General features: G+C 37.5%; 1 protein-coding gene across 12 annotated transcripts in view; it reads left to right on the top strand.

Moving 5' to 3' along the window:
- The window catches only part of atp2b2 (ATPase plasma membrane Ca2+ transporting 2), a 127,774-nt gene that overhangs the window by 83,433 nt on the left and 29,972 nt on the right, over window positions 1-14,369 (top strand). For 7 of the 12 annotated variants that reach the window (XM_069146326.1, XM_069146343.1, XM_069146335.1 and 4 more), the window contains 7 exons: window positions 2,353-2,610; window positions 3,088-3,213; window positions 4,611-4,736; window positions 5,205-5,237; window positions 7,397-7,489; window positions 10,034-10,075; window positions 12,785-12,949. In XM_069146326.1, the coding sequence (XP_069002427.1) occupies window positions 2,353-2,610; window positions 3,088-3,213; window positions 4,611-4,736; window positions 5,205-5,237; window positions 7,397-7,489; window positions 10,034-10,075; window positions 12,785-12,949 (843 nt within the window). The remainder of the gene's footprint in view (window positions 1-2,352; window positions 2,611-3,087; window positions 3,214-4,610; window positions 4,737-5,204; window positions 5,238-7,396; window positions 7,490-10,033; window positions 10,076-12,784; window positions 12,950-14,369) is intronic. The other 5 variants (XM_069146396.1, XM_069146404.1, XM_069146361.1 and 2 more) reach the window with 4 other exon arrangements.

The raw sequence follows: 14,369 nt of genomic DNA, 5'->3' as shown, positions 1-14,369 counted from the left end.
GTTTACTGTGCTGTTTATTAATAGGTAAAAAAAAAAAAAGCTCAACGATCCAGAAATAGAAGCTAGTAGGATGACTTAATTATCATTTACACATGAAACGGCCTGGCTGCAGTTGAATGAGGAGGCTGTTAATTATGTCTCTATTAAACACGAAATGCGACAAAACAAAACTGTGAAAAAAAAAAAAAAAAAAAAACTATTAGTTGATATATAAATCAGCAATGTTTGGCAAAATGGCAAAGTTCCTTTGTTGCTCATACATACTTATTTATTAATTTATGTGCTACCTGATTGTAAAAGTTTCTCAGTTAACTGCACTAGTTAGAAAGTGCTTTGTCTTGCTTGCACATTTTGTTGGCACTTCAGTACCATGGACAGCGACGAATTTATGTGTGTTTGTGTGTACGACTTCCAATGAGAGACACACACACATCTCACAACTGTAAATTCAGGACCATGGACAGCTACCACACTCACTGTATTACTGTCAATGCACTGTAGTGATCAAGCAGGGCAGACTAGATTCAAAGAAATCTACTGCATTGTTGAATGATTCATTAGTTTTTAGTTCCTTCAGAAAAGAAAGACAGAGAAATGGTAATGGCTTGATTTACACAAGATCTTCTTTTGAGATTTTGTCCTTAGAACTTTTATCACCCACTTTTTTGCAAGATAGTTAAAGGGCTCTATTTAAAACACCTTTCCTTTGTCAGCCTTTCTGCTGGATACTATTTCATAATAGGAGGTAGAATAAAGGTAGAAGATCAGTTCTGAATATGTAAATAATGATAATGGCTTATTTAATTTGGTTGTTTAACTAAATATATAGCTCTTTGTGCTAGAGGCAATGTGAATGCATGAATACTTACTTCATTCATGCAGTGTAGCCACTTAATGAACATCATATTGATTGGAACCCCATTGAAGTGGACCAGAAGGTCCAAATAGCTCCTTGGAGTCTAGTTCTTGGTTAAATCACATCCTGATACAGTATGTAATATTTGTCATACGGGGTCTGGGCTAGTTCTTTTGAGAGCTGCAAGTGTTTTACAGTCCAAAGCAAATCACTGCACTGTGGGCTTTTGAAGTCAGCTAGCCAGGAGTATAGAGCACAGTGGCTCTTAGAGTGTTGGATGAAGCAGCACAAGGAGGACTGGGAATAGACCCTGTTTTATTCCCAAATATACTCCAGTCTGTCAGTGCACAGCCAGTACAGTGCAGAGCCTCATTTGAAGTAGAGCAAATGAATGAAGAGGCGAGGAGAGCTGAATTCTTTTCAAGTAATTCCAAGAATTGTTGTCTTTTTGTCTTTTTAATGCACAGTTGTTGCCTGAATAGGCAGTGGAAATGCACGTCAGTCAACCAACTGTCATTGAATATTATTTAAATGTAATTTTAATGGTTGCCATCTCGGCTCTGACCTTGTGACTCCACGCTCTCCATCAAGGTCAATTCAACAGGGTGTGGGGAATTACAATACTAGCCTCCCCCCAGAAAGGACGCCCGATTCAGAGCCTACAGGTGGATGCTAAGGTAGAGGTGAAGCTCATGAAATGGTGTTAGCTATAGCAGCAGCAAGCAACAGCTACAGTAGAGTTTTACAGGCGGTGTGGGGGTTATACATAGAAAATAATTTGAGCGGCTGTTTTAACGCGCACCATACACCACCTGTGTGTTTTGGTCCTCAGGTCTGGATTTCACTGGAATCGGCTGCATCGCGTTCTGGCTCTGACACGGTCACAGGAGCTAACTGCTGCCATTCCAGACAATGCTTGTGGTTCCAAAAGCTGCTGACATGCAGCATACATCAGAAGCAGCTTGATGCTCCATTTGATAGAACTATGTACCTGTTCTATGTTTGACGGAAACTGGAATGAATGCCATGTCAAACTACACAGCATATCAGCTGGGCAGGTAGTCAGCTGGGCAGGTAGTCAGAAAGACAATTTTCACAATATACGCCCCACCAGAGAGCGAACAAAACAGTGTTGCTGTGCCCAGTGGAAGCCCGGGTTTATTGCGAATGAAAAGCAAACCCTAGCTGAGCTTCCTCGAGCATTCAGGCTTCGCTTCATTTATATACACTATGATTACACACAAGTCACAGATGTCTGTCCACGGCTTTTCAGTCCCCAATATGTTTGAGCTTTGATTACAGCCTTGTAGATATTTCATTATTGTTCATACTTCTATAAGTATAAATACCCGTGTATAAAATATGTGAGTTGATAACCAATGTGCGTCAACAGAACACTTCAGTCTGTATGCGTGCAAAAAAATAAACAAAGTGTGCTTGCAAGTAAACATCATCTATATAATTTACCTCTTCTCCTTCCTGTCACCGTTCTGCAGCCTGTGGTGCAGCCGCGGGCGGCGTGGAAGACGAAGGTGAGGCAGATGCCGGCTGGATTGAGGGCGCCGCCATCCTGTTGTCCGTAGTGTGTGTGGTGCTGGTGACGGCCTTCAATGACTGGTCGAAAGAGAAGCAGTTTCGTGGGCTGCAGAGCCGCATCGAGCAAGAGCAGAAGTTCCAGGTGGTCCGCGGTAGCCAGGTCATACAGCTGCCTGTTGCTGATATATTGGTGGGGGATATCGCTCAAATCAAATACGGTAGGTGTGGGGATATTGTCAAGATCAGAAAGATTGCAGCGTTATTTGTTTATCTTTTTGGATCTTAATTATGAACCAAAAGTTCGAGGAATATTTAGAAAAGTTTAGCAGAGTCAGATGAGCCCACTGACTGCCTCGACTGGCTTGGCCATTGTTCTTTGTAAAGTAATTTTCATGGTTCATAAGCTGAAAATAGACTACCACCTCATTTCCAGAAGGGGATTAAAGTTATGAAGTACACCTCAAGCAATCAAATATGTTTAAGCTACAGTCAAGCAATTAATTATCTGCAGACAGACCCATACACAAAGTAACGCTGTCCTAATTTCATCAGGTACCAAGAATATACCAGGGTTACAGTCTATTCTGCCTTACATTAACTCTTGAATGAATGAATAGTGAGGCGCTATTGTCACCATTTTATTGCATGAAACAATATCAACAATTGCAGAAAGTCAACCACTTCTATTGTTGCAGGCGATCTGCTTCCTTCTGACGGAGTGTTGATCCAGGGAAATGACCTGAAGATTGATGAGTCATCACTGACCGGAGAATCCGACCATGTCAAGAAGGCTGCAGACAGGGATCCCATGCTCTTGTCTGGTATGTAGCCAGTTGACACTCTCTTTTTTTTTTTTTTCCCAGATAGATGGTATATAGTTTATGTGACAGTCCTCTTTTACCGCAAGTTGTTTTTTTAAAGTAAGGATGTTTTGTGGCATTTTTCAGCCAGTGAGCTGGTAAAAATGTGTCAAATGAATTACAGAAATACAAAATCAAAATGTTTTTAAGTAGATAATAATAATGTGTTTTTCCACTCGCTTAAGGCAACAAAATAATGTGACAGACACTTTAAAAGCCACAGAGAAATATTTCAAATTCTTTTTACAGTGAGGGTTGCCTGCCATCACTTATTAGGCTTAAGTTTGGTCTGAGTATTTTATTTTACAAAATATTTTGTTTATAAATTCAAGAGAATTATAAGTCACAGTCATCTCAGTATCTAAGAGAGAAGACAAAGGTTTGTTAACTATACTTTGAATATCAATGCAGGAGACTGTTATTTTATTGGTATGGTTTTTTGCAGCTGTAGAGACACCAGACTTTGCAGTAGTGGGATTCTTGTAAATGAAGAATATCACTGATAACAGGAATTTGGGTTAATCTGATCCCACATTTTAGCATTTCTTCCTGTGGATAATTAGCTGTGTGCCTTTTTGCTGCCTTCCTTAATTAGCCTCTTATTCACCCACATTGACTTTCTCTCCCAAAGGTTAATGATTTTCTGTGTGTACACTGTGCATATACAAATGCACAGCAGTCTAAAGCAGTCTACAGATTTCACATATTTGTACAGTGACTCATTTTGCACTGCCTTTAGCTCTCAACTTCAGCACATTAGATTTATAATAATAAAGGTCAATTCTGACTTTTGACTTTAGTAATGTTTGAGGTACTTTCTCTATAACATGTTTTAGAATTGTAACCATTTTTAAAACAAATTATTCCCCAACTTTTAGGTCAATGCAGCAGGACAGTGTTTGCAAATACAGAATCACTATAGAACAAAATCCAGCAGTCCCTTTCTAGAGCTGAATTAAATGTTCTTGATTGGCCAGGTCAGTCATAAATGTTGTTGCAATAGGAACATATTGCTCTTATATACAGTACTATTACAGTACTATGAAAATGGGACATAGTGTTATAGTTTACGATTTTCAAAATGGTATGGGCAAAATGTTTAAATTTACCATTTTTTTGAATTTCTCTATCATGGTTGTAAAACTTCAAACTTTAGTATGAATATATCTTAATGGTGTTTTTTCTGATCTATAAACATCTCCAGAGCACTGTGGAGATCACTGTATAGGCCTGCTTTCATTAACACAGATGTTCACAGTTACAAGTACACAAAGAGTGTTGCTTTTTTAGCAAACACTGAAAGTACATCCCTTCTGTCTGTAATATCTTAACATAACACTCTGCTGCTCTTTCTTCAGGGACCCATGTGATGGAGGGGTCAGGACGCATGGTGGTGACTGCTGTCGGTGTCAACTCTCAGACTGGAATCATCTACACCCTGCTGGGGGCCGGTGTAGAGGAAGAGGAGAAGAAAGAAAAGAAAGGTAAGATGACTATATCCTTAAATAATTCTTTGATTTAAAACATGCTCCATACGATTTACAGTATGTGCACTTGCTTCAGGAATACTGAGGTAATTTCTTTTTGTATCAGTGTTGCCCGGCAACGTCCCCTTGAAAACAAGCTTTTGTCATTTCATAACCTTATGTGCTGTAAGTCTGTGCAAGCTCATTGCATAATGTCAGTGTTTTTAACTGTCCCTGTTATCAAAAGCGTTCTACACAATAAACTTACAAATGAATGAAAGTTCACTTGTTTAGTCCGGGTTAATCTGTATTAACTTTTTTTTTTTTTAGGTATTTGTAGTACAATACCTGACACTAAGCTGAATGTGTATAAATACTATATGAGATGAGTATTGGTGGTACAGTTGTGAGCTGCAGTATCCAGGTTCTGTGGGTTCAGGTGCATCATTGTCCTTACTCTCTTATCGTTCCAAATTCGCCTCGAAGGAGGGGCAGTGGAAGACGGACACCAGAATACAGGTAGAGTATCACCTTTCTCTGACCCCCGGGAGTGGTACTTGATCCCTTTGACCTTCAACCCCTAATGATTCCCAATAAACCACTGTTACTATTCACCCCGTTTCTGCAGCCGAGTACCCCGTTTAATTCCTCACTTAAAAAGAGAAGCCTCATATTTACCACACTGCATCTTTTTAAGTGTTGACAGATGACACATTTCACAATGCATAATCCTTCCCCCCTAATAACAGTCACTGCACTCATCAAATTAACTAGCGAGCATCCAACATCAGTCCTGTTTCATATACGTGTTGAATGCCATGAATAAAAATAGGCTCTCAGACTCATCTTATTGCTGCATAACAGAGCAATGACATGAGAGCGACAGCCTTGCAGGTGTACAGCACATGTACCAGCAGTAGAGAGTCATGTAGACACTGTAAGCATTTGTAAGATGTTAATTTGACATCTTACATACTATCTATATATTTCTTAAGTTTAGTAGTGGTGTTATTGCCAGTTCTGTAGTTTCAATAAGCAGATACAACAGTAGTTTGCATAGAAAACATACTACATGTTTTGAAGTATTTTCCTACAGTGCTGTCTCAGACTTATCATTTTCTAAGAGGTAACAGTGAAACATATCATCCCCTGAGATCTTCCTCTGATCTGAAAACTAACAAATACTGTACAGTATGCCTCCTTGGTTTGAGTTGTACTTTAATTGTAATGCTTTAACAATACAATTTTGGCTGAGTCACAGTGGTAAGAGTCAGTATTTTTCCAGGTTTAATTGATCTGAATGACTAAACCAGGGTGACTGATAAACCAATGACAAACTGTACAATGTAGCGCGTAATCATATTAAAATTCACTTATAACCGTAATTTACTGAAAAGCCCTTAATGCTAATGCAAAATTGATAATCCATGATCTTTGATTTAAAGCTGCAGATTTGATCAAAATTGATAGTTGCACAGTTTCACTGGTAGAAATGTCCTTTAACATCTTAACAGGAATTTTAACACACACTGGCTGGACAAATTAGTGCCCCTTAGACAAATACATTTAAAACTTTATTAGACTAAATAAATGTTAGATTTTTAGTACTAATTAGTGTTACCTTTAGGCACCTGAGCCTTTTTACAGCCAACCGTTGGATTCATAACATGGATTTGTTGACAAAACACTTTTCATGATTATAAAGAATTTGAGACCAAAACCACTGAGGTGCTGTGTCAATAAATAAAGCAATTTCTTGGCAGTAAGATAATAAAAAATAATTGTGGTGAAATTACCAAACGCTTATAAATCAGTGTTTGTTTTAATGGTGAACTCTGAACACAAAAAAATGCAAGAACACAAGAATATAATTGCTAACCCTGGCTTCAGGTTCATTAGTCCCTCTATTTAACTGGTTGGCACATGTGTATTTCCCTGGCTAACAAATGGGTACCCTCTTCTGTTTTGTTTATTTTGTAGTTTAATTTGAGATTGGTTATGCAACTCCTTTTAGCTTATTTGTTTCAGATTTTTTTTTTGCTCAAATTGTGATTTTTGTGATGCTAAAAGAAAGTACATGAATAACATGGTTTAAATGGACTTCACATGACTAAAAATAGCAATATTATTAATCCTAATATGAATATTATTATCTCCACAGTTTTTCAAGGTCATATAGAGTACATGCACTACATTGAAAACAAATAATTTAACAATATGTTTAACTTTTATTGTAGCTCTGGTTTCACCTTTTAATATATTGTTTTCTACATGTTATGTTAGGAATTCATGTTTTATGTTTGTCCACTGTAACACTTGTTTGTTTTATAACATTTTACTAAACATCTTAAACAACACAGTAATTGCAAAAAATTGCATTTACACATATTTATAATTCACACTGATCACACAGTCTCACATACAGTCTACATATGCTGAATCTCTTAAATGTGCTATAACCATGTTATTTCTGTTCACTGTCTTGTGTGTGCACGTGCGTGTGCTTGTGTGTGTGTGTGTGTGTGGGCGGGCGGGCGTGTGTGTGTGTGTGTGTGTGTGTGTGTGTGTGTGTGTGTGTGTGTGTGTGTGTGTGCGTGTGTATGCATGTGTGTGTGTATGTGCGCGTGCGCGCGTGTGTTTTTGTTCATTCATGTTCGGCCCTCATTGTTACTGGCTAGACTGCTCCCATCCCCCTATCCACCCCATCGCAACTATAGCCACGGATGGGGCTGCAGGCATTAATGCCCCTGGCAGTGCCAGCCTAATTAATGGTAGGTTGACAAAACGTCTGATCTCTGACCTCTTTCTGTTGTGACTTTTGACTCCTCCTACCTTTCTCCATTCTCCAACTGCCTCCTACCGTGGGTGCTCACCTTCTGCTCTGTTCTGCCTTCTCTCTCAGTTGTTGTGGACCTTTCAGTACCCATGCTGTCAGTGCATGCCCTTTTTAGTTGTAGAAACTAGTCTTGTGTTTCTTTTTCTTCTCTTTATGCTGTCTTTTGTCCTCTAATGCTTTTAATGTAAATGATACATTCAGTCGTGGAAATATTTGTAATGACTGAATAAAGTATTTATTTTTCTGGATCTTAAAATCAAATATAAAAAACAAATAAGAATCCTTTGTTAGGCTGCTGTAATGTTGAAAGTAGTGGTAACCTTTCAATTCTTTTGCAAAGGAAAACAAGGACAACATTTGTGAAATATTGCAATATTTAGAGTGGGGTGTCTAAAAGGAATCTTTTGAAATTTTGGGAAGTAGCTGTCTTCCCTTTCTTGCCAAGAAATAGTCTGACACATAACCCCACAAAGTGTCATTGGTTTTTGAATAGCTTGAGATACAATATATACCCCATTTACATATACTATGTATATAACTTGTTACCTTCGTACAGAGCCATGTTAGTTGTTTCCCCTCTTTCTAGTCATTGTGCTTCATAAAGCTAATTGGTATTGATATTCTGATCTAACTCTTGGCAATAAATGATGTGGATATTTCCGAAACTATACAGCCCTTTTTTAAAGTGGTGCTGTTGGTCTAATTTTGTGGTCCTTGTAATAAAACGTAATTGTAAATAACTTAGTTTAGATATCTGACAGGAAAAAGGACGGTAGCTGATAAGTGGTGGTAAAATCCTACTGTAGGGCCATCTCCTGTAGTTGGGTGTCCTCTGAGATCACTTAGTGCAAATCCTCTATTTCTGGGTTAGCTGGACAAGAGGCAAAAAGATTAACGTCATTCATTGTTGCACTGGGTTCTCTCTTATCTGCGTCTCCTTGGAGAGCAGCCCTGAAGTGTTTGTACTCAAGGCAGAAGAGGCGTGATTTGCGCTGTAATGGTGACCTTGTGCTGTCCTGGGCTGTTACAGGGCGATTTGTCATTTTCAGCTTTATTGTGACTCCAGGGAACTGGCTAATGTGGAGGTGAAATGAGCCAGCTCTGGTCTGCTGGTTTGCCAGCTCTACCTGAATAATTTTCAAAGTGACAGTTGTGTACAAAGCACTGAAAGAAAGATTATCTAAATTTTTTGGTCCGCCTAGCACCGACACAAAAAGTGCAAACCTATGTCATTATACAGTAGGTATATATGGGTATAGGCTGATAATGGGCTAGTGACTGCTGTACAGTATATAATGAATGCTTTCTTAAGTGTAATCTTCTATTTTGTAAATGCTGTGTGTATATTTGGTAAGACTCTTTTAGTATGTCCTTCATCAGCTTTCAAAATGATACCTATTTGTATTTGTACAAGGTTCTTAGCAGCTCCATTTGACAACTGACAAGCTGATTGTGTAATTTAAAACTGTTTTTTAATTGAACTGAACATTTAAATTAAGTTGACTCTTTTTGAGCAGAATCCAACAGCATAATAAATTCATTGTCCCCGAACATAGATTTCGATTTTTCTCCTGTTGTTCTTATGTAACTTCACCATGTGGGAGGCTTTCCTTCAGGCTCTCTCTCTCTCTCTCTCTCTCTCTCTCTCTCTCTCTCTCTCTCTCTCTCTCTCTCTCTCTCTCTCTCTCTCTCTCTCTATTTTTCACATCTCCACTCTGCTTCCCTCTCAGTGTGTAATCTTGCATGTGTTTTCTGAACGTTCCTCTTATGCATGCTGTCTCTTGTTTGTGTATACTGTACGTGTGTGTGTGTGTGTGTGTGTGTGTGTGTGTGTGTGTGTGTGTGTGTGTGTGTGTGTGTGTGTGTGTGTACCCTCCCTCACTGTCAGTGTTCAGTGTAATGCTGTATCTACTCTTTGTCATATATCTCATTTTATAAGCTGACGATTTTGACTCATATTGTTGATAATGTGTGTGGGATTACCTCTGCTCATAGAGTCAATATGTAAAACAATATTTAAAGTAAAAGAAGTCAGCAGGAAATGTTCCGTTTTTTATGTTAGGCTTAATATTTGATATTTTTGTCAAAAATATTTGTATTTGAAAAAGGCCCATTAATTGTTTTTAGTTACCTGATTATTTGCTTATGCAGTAAAGTATAATTTATTAAAATCCACGTTCCTCCCACTTTATTAAAAGAAAGTCAGCACACTGCACTATGTCTGTGATTAGTGTTAGAGTAACGCAATAAAAACATTTTAAACTCCTTTCCAGTGGAAATAACTACTAGTTTCATGACACCACTTACGTATCACAAAACTTTCTATGTGACTGTCAGAGATGTTGTATTAAAAGTCATTTTCCTGTCTCCCTCTTTGTGATTTTTGGTTCTCACTGTTTGTCTTGTCTTTGTGCGGATAATTCGTTGACGTCTGCCTTGGTTATTTTTGTTGTTATTGTCTTGTATGTCTCCATCATAGGTAAAATGCAAGATGGCAATATGGAGAGCAACCAGATTAAAGGTAACCAAACCATGTGCTTTCACTCTCTCCTCCCCTGCATCCTCTCTCGCTCCTTCTCCTCCTTCTTCCTCTTCTCATCTTTTTCCTTTTGTGGTCTGCGGTGTAAGCTCTGGGTCAGATGCAGGTGGAAAATCCTAAATTACCATCTTTATGTCATCCCACATTGGTCTTAATAGCGCACTGTCTTACAACGAATTGTGCAGTGCTAATTCAGAATGTTTTTTTGGTTTTTTTAAGTCTCAGATATTGTGTGAAAGAATGTGGCTTTTTATTTGACCCAGGTTTTACCCACAGTCACATTAGGTTAGAACCCTCCCCCCCTTCACTTTCTCACTGTCACTGATGTGTTGTCCCTGGTCTGTTGTTCTGTTGTTGTTCTTGTTTTGTCATTGACTCGTCTTGTTCTTTCGGACAGCAACATGTCCCTCAGCTATCCTGTGTCTGCCTCAGGGTTGCCTTTTTCTCCGCAAACACCCAAAACTGTCCTCTCAGTACTCTCCTCAAGTTATATACCCTTTCAACTGTTTCATGAAGTTTGCCTCACATAATTTCACACAAACTGGTGTGGGATTAATTGGATACTATTAAATTGTGTGGTTCTTATAGGGGTGTAAGTAATGTTGTTTAGGCTAAGAAAAGAACATAAGGAAAATACACATCCCAGGTTCACAGTGGTGCTTTTAAAAATACGTAATGTGTTCTGACAATTATAAGCCCTCAAGCAATCAAATTCTCATTAATATAAAACAAAACATATTTCCTTTTCACATATCGGAAGCTGTTATTAGCAACTTTTGAGAAAGCACTGCAAAAACAGCCTTTTTTTTTTTGTTTTATACAAAAGCTTAATTATATAGTTTCATTGAATCAACCAATTAATTACTTAAGTTATTCTTTACTACATACTTTACTGAGGTGTTTATTAAACAATAAGTCTATGAATAGAGCCACAATTCTGTGTAAGTTTAAGCTTTCATGTCATGTCAAAATAGGTTTCCTGTCTTAAAACAAAAAGCATGGTCAAATGGAATAACATATAAGCTAAAAACGTCAGTGTCCCCAAAGCAAAGGGGCTTAAGAGTAAATGGAGGCCTTTTAAAACTCCATTCTATACTTCTAGAACATTTAACTGAATGTATTTTTCCAAAGAAAAACTTTCGTCCTGAGTATGTTTTAAATTCAAGTGTTGCTCTTTTGCTGGATACAGATGATACATTCTGTTTGCCAAGGGTATGGAGAAACTAAATGCACAACTAAAGAGTATGACAAATGTTCAACATTAAAAGGTTTTTCATGACCATCAAACATAGGCCTCATTGTGATTGGGAAACTGGGCTGAAATTATTCTTGGTAATGGGTTACATTAACAGAGACGCATGTGTGAGGGGGAGAGAGAGATGGAGACGGACTGAGGTAAATGACAACAGTATTTGTGATAGAAGACCCTGTTTTTCTATGCCATGAAACAGTCATAACATGGAATAAAATATTAATAGAAATATAAGTAAAAAGATAATTTAAATATATTTAGCATAGATGTACCAATATGTGTTTTAGAAAATTTATTTTTAAGGTCACTTTGATTTTGACTAGTTTCATTTCTGTGCATGGCAAAGTTAGTTTTGTGCTCAGTTTCCTCCCTGATAAGATGGTTTATTTCAGTAAAATGTATGATTAGATTCCTCATATAACTTTAGATGATTATAAGAGACCAACTTTCATCAATGTGGGTTTTATTCTATTGACAGTTTCTCACACAGAACAATGATGACATTATTGCTGGTGTGCAACCATGTTTTTTGTTTTTTTTACCATAGACCCTGGCCTGGTTTTACAGTATGGTATAACATTGATTTTAAGGATACACTGCTATCTAGACATGTATTCATCATGGTTTGTATGTCACTAAACAGATTAAGGCTCAGACATATTTCTGGTGTGTTTTTAGAATATGAGTGTTTCAGCTGGTCTGAAAAGTGTGCCCACAGTAAAAACAAACATGTGTGTTTATTTATTATGCTACGCTTTGAGGTTTGAAGAGTCAGGTTTGAGACTCGGGTTTAGATTGATAAACAAAATATCATCAGCCTTGGTTTAGTTTTTAGTTGTTTTTTTTTACCTTTATTGCTTGTATTGATTTAAAAAAAAATGTTCTTCATTTTCTCTCTTTAAATCTTTCAGTTTCTTTTCTGGTTCTGTAAATTTTAATGTAAAGCACATTCAATTTTCCATGTGTGTTTATGAAATGTGCTTTATAATGTTTCATTTTAGCTACCTTCCTCAAATTCAGCAGACCTACTGAATTATTAATGATTTATTTTAAATATGTTTGTGATGGATGATACCAATCACAATGTGTTCCTTACTACTGCAAAAGAAGTGTACGGTGTTTTAGTTGTAAGATTCTACACAGTAAAACGGTTCGGAGCCTGATTGATCTTACCGAGAAGACAATTCAGGGACAAAACAAACATGGTTAGTTTGGTATGTGAAAGCTTAATACATACCATTTAGTTCCCATCTCATCATGGGATGACATAGTTATCTTTTCTTGGCTTTAAATCTAAATTGTATCAATACTTAAAGCAACGGAGCTAACATTGCATTGGGTGATCAAGGAAGTCCCTCTTCGTCCACATTCTCTTTGTCTAATGTCCATTTCTAACGCAGGTGTTGTCTTTATTTTTTTTGTTTTTTGTGGTGTTACAGTGAAGAAGCAGGATGGAGCAGCTGCCATGGAGATGCAGCCTCTGAAGAGTGCTGAAGGCGGCGAGTCTGATGAGAAAGAGAAGAAGAAAGTGTCAGCCCCGAAGAAAGAGAAGTCTGTGCTGCAAGGGAAGCTGACCAAACTGGCTGTACAGATTGGCAAAGCAGGTACAAGTCCATCACTCAGGCAGGCATATGAATCATGGACAAGAAGGTCCTGAAAGATCATCTTGTCCATCAAAGAACGATGCACTAATAATGCCCACTTTTCAGTTGCTTAAAGCAATCAAAGCAGTTTATAAGAAAGCCAAAGTGTCAGAATTATAGATCTCTTGAAGAACTTTTTGATCAAATTTTATGAAATGATTTGCCCTCAAGAGACTTGCTGAATCATTTTTGTGGGAACAGAGTAGGATTACTGTTGAACAAATGATGATGATAAAAAAAATAAGACCTAAAAAAAACTGGACCATTCTGAAGAATTTTCTCTTCTTAATGTGTTGCTGTTTTACAAAAGGCCTCAATATTAATCCTTGCTGTTTGGAAAGTTAAAAGAACTTGAGTTCCAAAGCATTCATCTATAGCAGCTGTTTTATTTTATTTTTAGGAAAGAGCTGAAGGTTTCTCCTTTAAGTAGTCCATGTTTTTACAGTGTGCAGTTACATCAGACACTTGTCCTGAGTGATGGAATGAGGACATTGTTTCTGAACAATGACATAACACAAATTGATTAGCGTACGAGCAGCACTGTAAGGTCATTCCTGTGAAAATGTTTGGACATAACACACTTCAGAGCCTGTCTGTCTTGAAAGCCACACCTGGTCTGTAGTTACCTGATGCCAGGTGTGCTTCATTAGCGATTAGAGCTTGAATACTGACCCCAAATATAGTTCTCATTAAAATGCAATGCAATCACAAAAAAGCAGTATTTAGTAGTTTTTTTGTGATTGCATTGCATTTACACCATTCATCGTAATAGAGTGGCTATAATTTAAGCAACAACGGTCACAAAGTCTAACAAAGCACAACTTCTCATTTGCACATTATTATTGCCCCTGCCTGTGCTGGCATGTAGGAATTTCCATAAAGATGAATAATAGAAATAAAAAAATATTAAGAAAAGAGCTAAGAATGGTCATGTTTAGGGTCTGTCCAACTCATGTACCACTCATTTATGGTAAATGACCAATGCCACAAAGAGGAATAAACTAAACTAATGCAGTTTAATTCAACATTTGTGCAATAGATAGACCCTTTGACACGTCACTGCAGCAAAAGCACTAGTGTAACAAATAACATAACACACTGATCTGTTCCGTTTCAGTTTCATAAAAATCAGGCAGCATGTAAAACAGTTATACTAAATATTATCAGTTACAGTTTTGTCAACAAAGGTCAGTTTAGGCAGCTCAGAGGTTATCACTATTGACTCATAGCAACAAGCCTCTAGTTAAATCCTGTGAACTTTCGGTGTGGAGTTCAAAGGATCTTCCTCTTTTTATTGTTGCACTAATTTCCTTTTTAGATGTCGTACCAACACACTATATGTTTCAGTAGGAATTCAAAATCAAATTATATTACCTTGGGT

The sequence above is a fragment of the Embiotoca jacksoni genome, unplaced genomic scaffold (genome assembly GCF_022577435.1).
Source record: "Embiotoca jacksoni isolate LCO1_2020_lvr unplaced genomic scaffold, fEmbJac1.0.p SCAF_1, whole genome shotgun sequence".
Taxonomy (NCBI): Eukaryota; Metazoa; Chordata; class Actinopteri; family Embiotocidae; genus Embiotoca; species Embiotoca jacksoni.
Note: the sequence above shows the minus strand (reverse complement) of the source record. Positions and strands in the feature narration are given on the sequence as shown.